Source organism: Ambystoma mexicanum, chromosome 11, assembly GCF_040938575.1.
Source record: "Ambystoma mexicanum isolate Mex_15411 chromosome 11, UKY_AmexF1_1, whole genome shotgun sequence".
NCBI classification, from domain to species: domain Eukaryota; kingdom Metazoa; phylum Chordata; class Amphibia; order Caudata; family Ambystomatidae; genus Ambystoma; species Ambystoma mexicanum.
Genome location: NC_090934.1, coordinates 1,114,607,237 through 1,114,622,712, shown reverse-complemented (window position 1 = coordinate 1,114,622,712; position 15,476 = coordinate 1,114,607,237). Strand labels below are relative to the sequence as shown.

Sequence of the window (15,476 nt, the reverse complement as noted above, 5' to 3'; positions counted from 1 at the left end):
CCTGGACCTGTTGACGGCAATGGATGGAGGTGTTTGCCGAAAAATAGGAAGTGCCTGCTGCACTTTCGTACCTTCTGAAGACGCAGAAAATGGCTCCCTGTCCCATGTGATCGAAGCAGTCCACAACCTAGGAGAAAAAATGAAAATGGAAGGTGGAGCAGAAGACAGTACATGGTTCGATAACATCTTCTCCTGGGTCCCCTCATGGCTTGGAACAACTGTGAAATTTTTGATGCCAGCTGTGGTGTTCCTCCTTTTAATTTTTTGCCTGTGCCAGGTGGGTCTTCGAGTTTGTGCTAACGCAGTACCAAATGGTGCAATGATGATGGTGACAATGGGCAACACCCGTGGGACAATACAAAACATGCAGGAAGTGCAGGTACAAACAGGAACAGATGACACACCAAGATATCAGCTAGTGCCTATCTATCACGACAAAGATATCATAGATAAAGCATGGCACACCACCATTAGAGAGCCCCGTGTACTAGAATGGTACCAGGAGGTGTGGGTAGATTTGGCGGGAGATGGCGGATGCATATACCTGACTTGTACCCCAGATGAATATGCCAGAAGAGGGGAAAGCTTACGAGGAGTGTGCAGAGCATGGATGCCCATAAAAGGCACACCTGCATGGGATGAGGCAGTGATGGACGAAGAAGAATGTAGAAGGCTGGAGGACTTAAAGTATTTGTTACTTAAGTAACGAAAGGGGGGAAATGTAGGGGAGGAGTGGTCCAAAAGACGCCCCCCCTTGCCTACACCTCCAACCCAGGTGAGGGCCATGGCTCATCGGGCGTCCCCTCCTTACCACCAGGGCCCAGGTGGTGGATGGCTCACCTGCTGAAGACATTGCCCGCACGTATAGAATTTAGCTAGGCCTCAGAAACCATTTTGTCTACTAAAAATGGTGTGAGCTCAGCGCACTGTAGCGCGGCCCCCCCCTTCGGAAAGTTTCAGTTATCCCTGTCGCCGCAGCACCCTGGCAGATCCGCTGCGAGCCCGTTCCCACGAACAAGACGGACATGAGCTAGCGTAATACACTAACATTGTAACAGTTCACCTTCCGCAGTGTATCATCGCTCCCAGCATGACCCGGCCAGCAGGCCTGGGCAATGAAAAGAACAGTAAAATGGTCATCAGATGGCAGAAAGTCTCTACATATTAATGCCAAGACCACTTGCAAAGTATGCTTTTCTCCACAAAATCTCTTATATTACAAAAGCCTGTAAAATGTATAAACATAAGAAAGCATGCTTCCATGATATAAGCAATGGCGAGCCCACACCATTGCAGTTGGGTGCTAATAATAAAGGAGCGTTCCAGGGATCTATTTGTTACGTGTATCACTGGGTAACCTACCCTCCATGGTTTTGCGCCATAACCGAGCTAATGCTGCTAGAGTACACGAGAAGCCATACTGTGGACTCATGTGAAGGATGCGCGAGAATGCACTTGTCATGTGTGTATGTCTAAGCCCCTTATGTGCCACCACCGTCACGTACAGTGGCGGGTCATTTTCTATGTACTCCACCAACCCGACTACTACCTCACTTACTGCAAATGTATATGCATATAACTAAATACTGTAGTTGTTAAAACATAGTGTACGAATACGGTGCTCAGACTGGGTATAATCGAGACACATCCAGCAAAGTTGAAATGCATGTTTTAAAGTGATTTGAATAAGTATTATAGAGTGTTCAAATGTTTGTGATGTTTTTACCTAAAATTGGCAACACACGAGGGAGATACCTTTGTGAATACGTGCAAGGCCATTCCCCCTCCCACCCTGCGAAGGCTGCCAAAACATGAGAGCAGAGGCCCGCGCCGCGCTGCTCCACCTCCCCCAACCAGACTGGAGCCGCTTCAAAGATTTGTAGCCCCCTCTGCAGCACCCAAGGCCGCGGCCCGCCACCTGCATTATTTACAGCACAGCAGTAAACCTCTGCCTGAACACACACTTCCAAAGGCGCCCCCTCGTAAACCCCATAACCCACTGGATCATCTTAGACTTATGGCCCTGTGCAATCAGGACACCCAACACTTTGACAACACACAGCGGCACATCCATAACAACTTCTAACAAGACAGAAAGACCTGTACCGCCTGTCCCAGGCCCTGAAGCTTAGCACCTCGACCTATGGCCCCGGTCAACAGGACACTGGTAACCATGTCCTGACGTATTACCATCAGACCCCTCACAAGGTGCATTCCTCCTGTGTTGCGTTAACCTGTAGAATAACCTATTGGAAGATTTACTAAAGAAGATAATATTGCAATGACTGAATGACTGCGGTGTGCATGGCCTAGGGCAAATAAGTCAGGAAAAGACATTCATCTCTGACACTGGCCGCAATGGCACAACAACACCGCCCGGATGAACTCAGCCAACCTGCCAGGCCCAGCCCAACCCACGAGGCTGACCAGTGACGTCTTCCAGCCAAAGCCAACCGCATCGCAGCAGCACCTATAGTTAGTCATCGCCACCCAATCCCATCGAACTTGTGCCCCCTATAGTATGTAGGTTCTTATGACGTTTTTTGTAAATATATACGCCTGTCTTTGCTATTGTCAGACAGAGCGCTCTCGGAGTTTGCAGAGTTCTTTGCATGCCCTATTCTGATTGATAAACTCCCATTTAAGCTCACCCGCACTCTGTCTTGGCTTTATTCCCGATTTGGGAGAGTCCTTCATTGTCTCTCATTGCGGGGAGGATTGTGCTGGTTGGGGACGCTTGCCTTCACTAGTCTTTTGGTTATATCCCCTGAGCTTCTATCCGGGGCTACAGCCAAAAGACCCGGGGCTATAGCCCCCTAAGCCACCCCCTAGCAACGCCTCTGCTCAAAGGATTTCCATGTGGGACTGGATAATAGCGGCCAGTGGATCAGTTACTCTTTTCATACAGATCATGTGCAAATGGCATCTTGTAGTTCTTGTACTTTCACTCTGTCCAATAAACCACTGACATATATTATTATGATCAGAGATACCAACCGAAACATGAGCTTAAGTGAAAAATGCAATGGATATTTCAATTATATTTACATTTGTCAGTAGATAAATAAATGTCTCCAACTCATGTTGTGTTGTGCAGTCTAAATTAATCTTGTGTGGACTGAAAGTTGAAGGATGGCTCACCTAGTACATGATGACAACATTTTAAAACATCTTCTGAAAAATGCCTTTCTGAAAAACACTGTGTAATGAATCAGGAGTAAGACTCAGACACATAGGTGCTGTAATGGTGGTTATACATTTTTATTAAAGTAAAAGAAGGGTTTGAGAAAGACCTATCTCTACCTAACACTATGAGGGGTTTCCCTACCTCAACAAAACTAAAGGATGTCATTGTCAGAATGTCCAAAAATATAAAGGGTTCTCCATCCTGTGTGTCCAAAATCCTATCTTGACCCTTACCAGCTAAACCTAAGAAAAAGTGCAACGGGAAAAAGCCTTTCATCTGGCCATCTGTTGTTTTCTTTAATGTTCAGACATAAAGTTCCAAAAGGTGCACAAATGATCAAAGTTCCATAAACTCCCACAGTTCTCCAAGTGAGGGTTTGGCCTTCTCCTATGGAGGTCTTCAGCCACTTCCTTGGTTGCAAACAATATAGCTAGCGGATTCTGGATCTTCCTTTTTACTTCACTTCTGTGTACTCTTTTCTTTCAATAGTTATGTATTCCTTCCCCCCTAGGTTGTACATGTACCACAACTTGTGTAATCACTAGTCTCCAATTCATGTGACGTCTATCTTTGTTAAATCTTTCATAGGGACTTCCTTCCCCTAGTCTTTTATACTTAAGGGTTCTTTCTCTTTCCCTTGAGCTATTTAACACACTATTATTTCACACCAGCTCTTATCTTCATCAATATACAGTTATTCAAAGCAGGAGGTCTATCTCCCTTCCCTTGACCAGCTCAGAGACATACAATAAGGTTCCCCAAGATTTCACAGCTCCCAGAGCAATGAGAGAAGTTATTTCCTTCCCTTAAGTTTTCAGCTTCTCTTCAGCTCTCTACCACAGGTAGTTTCTTTGGCAAAAGACAATTTTCCAATTTTCCAATGAAGGGGGTATGATCCCCTTCCCTTAGCATCACACACTCAAGGGTTCTCCCTCAACCCTCCACAGTTCACAGTTCCTTTACAACTATTCCACTCACGGGGTATGTTTCCCTTCCCCTGGATTTCTCACTCTTGAAATGCAGCTCCCCATACTAACATTCACTTGTGCCTGGTTGGTTCCCCTGCCAGGACTTCACAATATGTGTACATTCAGTTTTGACCTGGATTACTCTCCTGCCAGGACTTTACAATATTTGCTTCACCTTCAGTTTGATCTTCACATTTGGTTTGGTTTGGTCTAGTTTACTCTCCTGCCAGGACTTTACAATATTTGCTTCAAATTCAGACTTTACTGGTATACTCTCCTGCCAGGACTTTAAAACCAGTTAGTTCTCCTTTCAGGTGCGGGTCTCCAAACTCCCCTTCACAATGTTCCACACATATATTTGAGTCCAGGTTCCAAACTCGCACAGTGCATGGTTTATTCTTCTGCTGGGACTTTTCACATTGGGGGTTTCAGACTTGCACACTTTACTGGGCAACAGCCTTGTTGATGCGCTTTTCATCAATTGGGTCAGTGACCCTCCACCTTCTCGTTCACTATTTATTTCAGGGCTTTCTGCCCACTTTAGCAGACTCCTGAACTTCCTCCACGGAGCACAGCATTCACACTGAAGCGCCCCAGTGTCCCGCTCTTCCCTTTTGGGTTCACCTGTTTGTTTTGGTTGCTCTGGCATTCTTTGCATCGTCATGCAATTGCTTTGGCTTGCTGGCAGCGCAGAAGAGTGTTCTCTCCACTTCTCGCCTGATCTCCTGCATCTCCTGACAGCCTCGCACTGCCCTCGACATCACCACGGCAGGCTATTCGGCTTCGTACAAACAACATTTCCAGCAGCCTTCCAGCATTAGGTAGCACTCTGCTTGCTTTCCAGTTTCCGACCGGCTTCGCGTGCAGCGAAGTTCTCCCTGCTGCATCCCTCTGCCTGTGTTTTTTCTCATTCGCACAACCGACAGGTATTTAAACGTCTGCTACTATGTAGCTCCCGCCAACAACTAGAATGCAGTATAGGCTTCCTGGTTCTAGTAATCTTCATCACTCCGGTCTTCTTTCTTGTCTCAGTACTTTGGTATAATTTGTCAGAAGGAACCCTGAAGTCAGTCTAAGATGGTTGGACAGGCTCAATATCACAATAAGCGATAACAGTCTGTGACCTTGGGAGGGGGTTATACCCAGAATGGAAAGATGGATGCCTTGTTTCTTGCGACCAGTCACTCTCCCTTTCATGTGGGTCCCCCCCCACCCATATGATCCTCCCTCAGGCAGCGACCTTCAGGGTTGGGATCAGGTAGCGGCTTCCCTTGCGTGGCCATATGGGAAGAGAGTTACCCCAAAGAGGGAGTGATGATACTGCTTGATTCATCACAACGTTCAAAACATTGCATGCCCAAAAAACATAATGAATAAAAGTAAAATGTTTAAAGAGCAGGGAACAAAGATCAGGGAAGGGTAGAAGGTGGAGGGAAATAGAGTTGGTACTGGAAAGTCTGTGGGGTTTGATGAAGCTGGCAGCACTTTATCCCAAATGAGCTATGGATGTATATGAGCCATGAACAGCGCAAAGCCACAGTCATGATAGCAAATGACGCAGTAACCACAGCCATGATAATGTAGGTTGTGAGGAAAGATAGCCAGTTGTTTGGCCTGCACAACAAAGCCTGTAAGGCTGTGTGTAGGTTATGTCAGACTCTGTCCAGGGTACAGGTAAGCTCATTTTCCCAGATCAACGTATCGTTGAAGGCGGGCTACACCACCTGAGAACCAGAACAAGAGTCACATGGGTACTAGGTGCCACATCAGGCTGTGGTAAAGAGGATAGAAACATCTACTAAAGGCAGTGAGTGGTATGTATCACATGGTTAGGCCGGGGAGAATTGGACAAGACTCGAATGGTGCTGTAGAGCCATGCTCTCTAAGGCAGGAGGATGTGCTATTGGGAAGTCCACTGTTAATGTAACCAACTAAATGTATCATAACACATTTTCTATGTAAGGGATCAGTGTGTAAAACACAATTAAAACTTTGAGGTTTTTGTGTTCGGGGCCCACAATTTTGGGACCAAGATGCGCTGCAATTTTCCCTGTCCATTTCTGAACAGCTCTATGTAGATAAATGCTGGCTCTACCTTTGCTGCATGGATTTCCTACTGGATTATTTGGTGATATTAGCAGGATTCAACAGGGGTAAACACCATAAAAGACAAACAGGGCAAAAACAACTTTAAAGGAATACCAAATTCAGAAGATGTTATTGAGACAGGCATTTTTTTAGAAAGATCCTTGGACACAGGTCTGTTATATAGATATTCAAAATGAGATGAAAACATTCAGAGAATCTGATTTACTTACTGGGGATTGGTCATGATGTACAAAGAAAGAGGCAGAGCAATGCCCCAGCAACAACACGTTTCAGCTGAACCAACTTCCCATTGCAAGAACATTTGCCATCGTCATTGGATGGTTCTGAAAACAATGAAAATATCTTTGTTATTATTTATTAAGAAACTGTTAACTGTCTCTGTTCAGCTGCCTTTGGTCGAAACACATACACTGCTTCTCATTGATTAAGAACACAATGTGAAAAAAACACAGTACAGGAGGGCGCACACCATATATAAGATGACACAGAAAATATTCTGCAAGCAAGGAATTTGAAAAGCTTTTCACAGCTTTTTGAGTGCTGCAATGACAGCTGGAATTCTCTCTGCTGGCTCAAGCTGTAGGCATTGTGACATCACAACTAAAGTGTAATAACTGATTTCAGAGTGGTTGTGATGTCATTGTTTTTATTACAGGTCAGTTGTGATGTCACTACTAGCCTGTAATAAGAAAACTATTTCCAGGCTTTTATACAGATATTGCAGACTGCCAGGTATTATATGGCACTTCATACATGATTCTGCCCGCTTCCAAGTGTTATAATATAGCGTGAAGCACCTGTTACAAGGGCTGGAACAGGTGTTAATGACCCAAACCCTAAGTTAAAGGCCCGAGCGAAGCAAAGAAAAGAGGGAAGTGGGGCGGGGGAGAGGGTGAGAACAGAAAAATAAATGAAAAGGGAGTGTGGGGGTAAGATGGCGGTGACTGCGGATTCCATGGAACGTGGGGTGAGATTAGCAGTTTCAGCCCACGATCATAAGAACCTGATTGGCTGCTCCCACCATCCCGGGGCTAATAGTAGTTGATATAATTAGCTAAATGAATGGCTCTCAATTTACAGGATGCACAGTGGGAGTAAACTTGGTACTGATAGATAACAATGTATTCTTTATTAAACATAGTTGGTAAAACTATTGCACCAAGCTTTAATAAATCCGCAAATCTTGATGAATGTCTACGCACAATTAGAATGTCTGTAGAGGTGTGCACATTTGACCAATTTCTTCTATCTATCCTTCCCAAAATGCCAACAAATATCCATTTCTGTGGGATTTGCAGGCAGTAGATTGATCATCGTACATTGTGGCAGCCTGTGTTTTCCACCAAGTTCTAACAGGATAACAAACGGTACATTAGATTACCAGCCAGATGGTGAGAGATGGTAGGCTGTGTCCGAAAGACGCGGTGTAAATGCCAAAGCACTCAGTCCTTTAGCCTTCTATCAAATAAGACATGTCCACCAGAAGAAAATACACGATCAGGATGATTTTTTGCGCACTTTCGTTGGCTTGCACTTGAAGATGAACTCTTAAAGCAGAACCTATATTCTGTTGTGAGCAAGCTGTTAAGGATTTCAATCAGGCAATACACTCTGCTCCCGGCCTAGTGTACAGCGCAATGGAAAAACGTATTTGATATATAGATTCAATTATTTGAAAGATGTACCACTTGTATCACATACAAATACATTTCTTTCTTGGTCTTAAAATCTGTGGAAGCAAAAACACAACTAAAATCGGCATCCTTTTTGGCAACAATCCTGTTTATGTTTGGTGATTCAGCAGACTTTTGAGATCTAGGTCATTTTAGAGCTTTCTCAGTCCTCCCTGACAGCTGTCATTCTGGTGGCCCAGGGTACTGCACCCAGATTTTGGCTGAGAGGCTGTCAGTTTCCAGAATTTGTATGTTTCACAATGTTTCATTTGATACATGGATTTTAGCACCAGGCAAGATTGTGAATGTTGAAAGTGTTGTGTTATAGGCATTTTGGAGTTTTTGGCAACAAAGCAAATGTCATTTGTAGGCACATTTTTGGGTTTTATTTGCAAAGTGCTGCTTTTCTCTCTGCACTGTTTGCTGTTCATGTACCCACTGGCACATTTCTGCAGGGTGTGCCATATTTCCTCTGCACATGCACCACGGGTGGCAGGTTGTGCATCCCTCTTTTCATGTGCTGAAGCACATGGTTTAGGTAGGTTTTTGGCGCGCACAAGGGTTTTGCTGCCATTGTTGCTGTTTTCTTCCCCATAACTGGCAGGGTGATGCCGCATTGCATATCGGAATGGGTCAATACCTCCTACAGAGCCCCCCCTCCCAACTTGAGTTTGACCGCACGTCAAGGGGAAGTCGGGAGATTGGGATGTTCTTTTCTTTTGTCCATGTGGAGAAAGTCAGCTGCTTCTCCCGTCAGTGCTAGAGGCGACCTGCTCTCCTCGCCGGTTCTGGTCAGGAGTATTGCTGGTTCTGATTGGGAGTATGGAGCGGCACTCTGGGCTCCTTGGGTCTTTCCTCCCGGTCCCCGAGTGGTCCGCCTTGGTAATCCCTTTGGATGATTCTTATTGCAGATGCTAGAAGAGAGAACATAGCATGGTCATGGATATTTTCCCACGTCTGTGTCCACACGTCATTTGGGGATGTCAGCAGTGGGAAAGACACTTGCATTGTTTATAATCGGCAATATTCCCCATCTATGTTTACTACTGGTCTTAACACTCTTCTTGCACATATATGGTGAATATTTAGATACTCCGGTTGGCTTCTCTATTTGCCGCAAAGCATGCCTGGGATGGCAACTCTTCAGCTGGTTTATGTGGACCCACTTGTCTTCCCCTTCTGCCAAACTGCCCTTGGGGATGCAGATTCTCTAGGTGACTGGTGAAATTCTATCCACAATTTCAAAAGGACTCTGCCAATTTGGGAGGAATTTGCGCTCTTTGGCTTGGTGACTTTGGAAATTGTACAAGTAGACCCGGTCTCCTACATGATATTCCTTTTTAGTTGTCTTGAGATCATAGTGGGTCTTCATACTGTCTGCAGATCTTTCTAGATTCCGCTGAGCATAGGCAAAAGCATGTTGAAGGTGTTTTCTCAGATTCTCAATATACTCATGAGTTGTGGAGGCATTTATCAAGGTCTGCTCTTGGGTTCTGTAGAGCAGATGCTGGGGTAGCACCATCCTTCGTCCAGTCATCACCTCAAATGGAGACATTTTGGTTGCAGAAGAAGGGGTAGATCTGATGGCCATCAGGACAAGGGGTAATCGAATGTCCCAACTTGGCCCAGAATCTGCCACAAACTTTTTTAATATGCTCACAATAGTTTTGTTGTACCTCTCAACTCAACCACTAGATGACCGCCGGTAGGCAATGTGTAGTTTCCTTTTGACCCCAAGTATCTCCCACATCTTTGTCATCACTTCACTAGTGAAGTGACTACCTCAGTCTGACTCAATCCTTTGGGGTAGTCGAAAACGCGAGAAGATGTGATTGATCATCAGGGCAGCTGCTGTTTCTGCCTTGCAATTTGGGGCCGGGAGACATCCATTAGTGAACAAGCATGTTACAGTCAACATGTACTTGTTCCCCCTAGAGGAACGAATCACGGGCCCGATAAAGTCGACTTGAAAATCTGACCAAGGCAGTGTCATCCCCCTCTTTTGGAGGGGAGCACGGTGTGTGAGTGATGTTGGCTGAAATTGTGCACACACAAGACACCCCTTCAAGTATTGGTCTAGGTCCGGCCCAATGTGTGGCCAGTATGCAACATCTTGCAAGATTTCTAATGTCATATGAAACCCCCGATGACCGGCTGTGGCCGCATTATGGGCGTGACTTAGCATCAGGCTTCGGAATTAGGTAGGGACCACCCACTGGTCATGGCCAGATATGGATTTCCTCACCAACAAACCGTCTTTGATTCGGAACATTTTTGGACATTTCATCAGCACTCTGAGGTCCTCTTTCCCAATGTAATCGGTATCCATCAGGGGAAGGTTCTCAGGGTCTTCAATGTGTTGATAAAACTCACCAATTATTGGATCTCCTTTTTGAGCCGTAATCAAATCAGCATCTGGTGTCTCCTTACTCCATTGTGCAGTTGAGAGTTCATTGTGAGCATTTGTCTGGGACCTAGTGATAGCATTGACCTGGATTTCCCCCAACACGGGCTCGATCTCAAGTAGATCCCCTTGGAAGGCTCTGGTTTTGGCCAGCTGATCAGCTAGGTCTTTTCCAGTTTTGTCTTTAGAATGACCCTTGATCTTTTTCCAATAGATGGTCATCCCATTCGAGGTGACCAGATCATCAATATTTTGTATTAATTTTCCATGTTTTAAAGGTTTATTATTAGCACATAGCATGCCTCTGGTTTTCCAGTTAACCAGGTGCTCCACGAACCCGAATCTGAATCAGTGATTATGACCAGTTCGTGGAGTTGGTGTTGGACGGCAGTGAGGATGGCTTGATGCACAGCCATCAGCTCTGCCACTTGACTACTTCAGGGACCGATTTTGTACACAGCGGAGGGTTCTGGGGCATCATTCACCGATGCATTCCCTGCACCGGCCACAAGTTCCTTTTCCCCGTTGTTGTCAACATGGTAGGAGCACCCATCCACATAGACAGTGGGCATTCCCTCACACTTGTCTTCTTCATAGACTTTGTGTGGGGAATTAAGGTATGCCTCCATGTTGTCCTTGATTTTAAGACTTTCGTCCTCGGGGCAGTTTTCTCTGGCACAATCATGCAAGTCAGCCAGACCTTGCGCGAGGGGACTCTTCTTGTTTTGGTCATATCTGACCTCCACCGGAAAGCCTTGCAATGACAGAATCCAGGAAGTAATTCTGGAATTACTCACATTTTTAGCCCGGATTCTGTCACTTTGAAGATATTGCAAAGGCTGGTGTGGAGTCTCCACTATGATGTGTTATCCCCTGGATAAACGGGCGGTAATTCTTCAATGACCACACCGTTGCCAGGAGTGCCTTCTCACAATCGTTGAATTTTTCCTCCACAGAGGATAAAGTCTTACTCACATAGGAAATTACTTTATTGACCTTGTCATGCTTTTGATATAATACTGCAGTCAAGCATGTATTTGAGAACCCGTTCTCCAAGAGGAACTCTTTGTTTTTGACCGGGTAAGCTAGGCAAGGCGCTTGTGAGAGGCTTCTTTTGAGTTGTCTTACTGCCTCGGCTTGTTCTGGACCCCACTCCCACTTGCCCCCCCATCAAAAGATGGATCAGGGGTCTCATGATCTCTGCGTAATCCTCAATGAACTTTCCGCTGTAATTAGTTAGTCCAAGGAGACTCCTTAGTTCCCGCAGAGTTGTGAGGTCTTTTATTTTCTGGAGTGCTTCTACTTTCTTTTCCTGGGGACAGAGACCCTCAGGAGTTATCTCATGCCCCAATAAATTGACATGGGTCCTGCACCACTGTGCCTTTTGGAAAGAGAGTTTTGCTCCGGCAGCCCCCAACTGTGTCAGAACTTAACAGATCTCTGCTATGTGTTCCTCCACAGTTGAGCTTTTGATTAAAACATCATCTACATAGGCCAGGTTGCCCCTTTCACCCAAGTCGGGCATGGCCTTATGCAGAAAGATGTTAAATTAATTGCCGGAGTTGATGTACCTGAAGGGAGTCCGGGTCCAAATGTACTGCTGCCCCCCGAAGGTAAAGGCCAGCTTGTATTGGTCCTCCCTACTGACAGGTACAGTCCAGTACCCATTGGTCAGGTCAATTGCAGTGAATACCTTTGACCCCTGGATCTGGGCCAGCCCATGATCAATGTAGGGAAGAGGCCATCGGGAAGTATGGACCCGTTTGTTGAGCTCCCTTAGGTCAGCACAGAGTCTCCACTGACTGTTTGGTTTCAAAATCCTCAGCACCGGATTATTGAAGATGCTGTGGAATGGACGAATTATCCCACGGGACTCAAGGTTCTTAATTATTTCAGTAAGGGACTCCATTGATGCGAGAGGCAACCGATATTGCTTCACAAACACTGGAGTCATGCCAGGGTCTGGGGGAATTGTTGTTGTGTGGATGTCGGTGCGACCACAGTCATATGAGTCCACCGCAAAGAGATCTTGAAAATCTACGAAAACTTGTTTCAAATTTTGCTTTTTCTCCAGAGTCTCACAGGCATCAGCTAGGTTGACTCTCTTCCACCATCTGGGTGAAGCCCGGAATGACTTCTGGTTTGGCTATCTAAGCGGCCTCCTCCAGCTGGGTGGAGAAGTCCCTGGTCAAAGTACTGATTTGGACTGATGGCGTTAGGTGGGGAAGGCAGTCCTTGTGGACTTGAAAGATCACCTCATCCCTCTTGAAGTCACAGGTCACATCTACCTCACCATAAGGGCAGGAGGAGTACACCAGGAAATACCCTCATGCCGGGTGAAGATTCTGTCTGGTGTTGTGAATTGTCGCTATCACCGTCAAAACAGTCCTTGGGGATTGGTCCTAAAAGTTCGTTACCTAAATCTATGGAAAAATGTCGGTCATCAACTGCAATTCCAATAATGGTGCCTGCGCTCAGAGTGATACTCTTTAGGTCGCTGTTATCCACCTCTATTGGAATGGTGTTGTGTTCTATATTGACTAGTGGTGTTGGGTTTACCCCCAACCCTTGCTGTTGGAAATTAGCACTGAGATGAACATAGGCGTCAGGATTTTTCAGTTTCTGTCCTCTTTTAAGTTTTTCTTCCAGTGAGAATTGTCGGGTCGTTCTGGGATGGCCACTTCCTCTCCAATTGTTACGCTCACCTGGCTCCCACAGGGGTGTCGAGCAGAACTGGACAGCCACGGTCTCAACCAACGTGATGCGTAGTGCAGAGATGACTGACTGGACTGGCCCACCTAGCTTCGTCTGCTTGACCCGTAGAAGTAGTCTCCTAAAGACGGGGAGAGGGAATTAGCCACCCATGGATTTGAGTATTAACACCTCACTGCGTCGCCACTTATAACTTCTGACATTCCCTTTCACAAAGCTCACCTTATAGTTTTGTATGATGAGCTCTCCATCCTGCGAAGAATGCAGGGGCGCGTTGATGGCTAGTTACTTCACTGGCTTGAGGATATTGGAAGAGTTCTGGACAAATCTTGGCTCCAAACCTCCGGGTGAAAGGCCATAAGTATATAGTTCTAATGAGTTCAAAATGTCCAATTAATCACTCTTGTCCAATTCCTTGTTTCTTTTGCAGCTTAGACCCAAAAGATGATCGTCTTGTGGCAGCTGGAAGCGTTCAGGTAAGAGTCTGTGTTTTGTAACACTGTCTGGTAAGTGATGCCAAGGTTTAACTCGCTGCTTTCTCTTTTCTTGCAGGTGCAGCGTAGGAAGATTTGGCGTGCTGGTGGATAATACTTCCTGCGGTAAAATCAGGTGAGCATATGGTGGCAAGAGATTGTCCTTGTTTGTTCCCTTGGCTCACCTTGTTGTTTTCTTGTCCCCCTTAGGCGCTGGAATGCGGCAACCAGGTGATGGAGACAGCACCGGATCGTAGAGATGCTGCAAGGAACGGTGAGTATGGCGCGGCGCTGCTGCTGGCGATGCAACGTGTTTAAAATGAAGTCTGTTTCTGGTTTGAAGATGCGCTGAATCCGAAATCAGGTAAGAAATCCAATAAAGTTCTTGTTCTAACCTTTCTTCTTCTTTCCCTTTTTTCTAGGCGCTCTGGACTTGAGGCGGGCGTGGCAGGATGCTGGATGCTGACTGCAGACACAGTGAGCGTTACGCTGCTGGATGCAGAATAACGCGAAGCATGTGCTGCTCTTCGGGCGTGGTTTAAATAGCCTTCAAAGTAGTCCCAGGTAAGTATTCCTCCACAGCCACATCCGAGTAACAAAATAGTCCCTAAGATAAAATAGTCCCTTCAAGCCTCACATGGGCTTGGATGCTTGGATCCCTTGCAGCATGGTCTACATTAGGTACGTTTTAACATATGAGCATGGCACCTATGGCGCCAGGACTGATGTCCCATATGAGCCTGGCGCCATAGGTGCCAGGACTGTACCCAGATAGCCCCTAACAGGGGTTGCTGGGTTTGCTCCAGGTGCCATGATGCCTGCTTCCGGGGTTGATGGACTTGGTCTGGATGCCCGGGGGTAGGCATCATGACACCAATCTGAGTCCATGGGATTACCCGCTAATCGAGACCAGGTTTTGAAGTGTATTAGGTCCAAACTAATGGCAAAGCGATTGAGGGTGTCACTGCCTAAATAAAATGCAACAGGGACATCTCGCACGACCCAACAATTATGGATTATGCTCTTGTTACCTATGGACATTTTGAGCATACACCTGCTAGGCAGGAGACGTTTGGAATTGGGCGTTTCAAGGTCCATTTCCCATTTGTCTAACAGTTTAAATGTGGGAATGGCTGGATCTTTTGGGAGTTTGCGGAACATGGCCTCACTGATGAAGCTCTTACCGTTGTTCACACACACTCGGGCGAGAACAGAGTCCTTCCCTTCATTTAACTGAATAGGGATGAACAACTGCTCTCCAATTTTCTGAATATCAGCTCAAGTGGCAGGAGCCATTTAAATTAACATGGTTGACACTATGTTTTAATTTTATTGGTCGGTTAGTCTGGGTCCAGAGGACCTTGTTTACACAGTCTATGAGGGGAGACAATCTATGCAGGATGTCATTCCCTAGTAAACATGGTGTGCCCTCTGGAGTCACAACTATGACCGGGTGCTTCACCTTGTGTCACCCAATTTTAATGTCTAAATCCTCAGTCCCCTCGACAGGAATTTCATTCCCATCGAAGTTCTGAAGTTGTCCAGGAAGAGGGGTGAGAGGGATTTGGTATTTCTCCCCCTTCCCGAATTCAGCTGATCAAATGCCCTTTTTGACAGAAGGGTGACTTGAGATCCAGTGTCCACCAGTGCCAGAATTGTACATTGCCACTGTATTTGGACCGGGGCATAAAATCTTCCCTCCTTTTCCTCAAAGGGGAAAAGATAATGCACATTTTTGGCCAATTGGTGGGTTAATTTCTTTGCTTTGGATTCTGACAGAGGGGTGATTTGGGCAGAATTCCGTTTGGGATCTTGGGAACCTGTAAGAAAAAGGTGGCAATTGGATATGGGGGAAGCTTTGGGCTCCCCTGGTTCTGAGTCTGGGCTGCCCCCCCTTTTTGGAGGCAGTCACCAGAATCGGTTTGATCAGGGTGATTTTCTTGCTGGTCA

At 46.0% G+C, this 15,476-nt stretch overlaps 1 protein-coding gene across 13 annotated transcripts in view; it reads right to left on the bottom strand.

Moving 5' to 3' along the window:
• The window catches only part of TMEM266 (transmembrane protein 266), an 818,009-nt gene that overhangs the window by 665,487 nt on the left and 137,046 nt on the right, over window positions 1-15,476 (bottom strand). For all 13 annotated transcript variants that reach the window (XM_069624431.1, XM_069624435.1, XM_069624430.1 and 10 more), the window contains one exon: window positions 6,474-6,587. In XM_069624431.1, coding sequence (XP_069480532.1) covers window positions 6,474-6,565 — 92 coding nt within the window. In that variant the 5' untranslated portion in view covers window positions 6,566-6,587. The remainder of the gene's footprint in view (window positions 1-6,473; window positions 6,588-15,476) is intronic.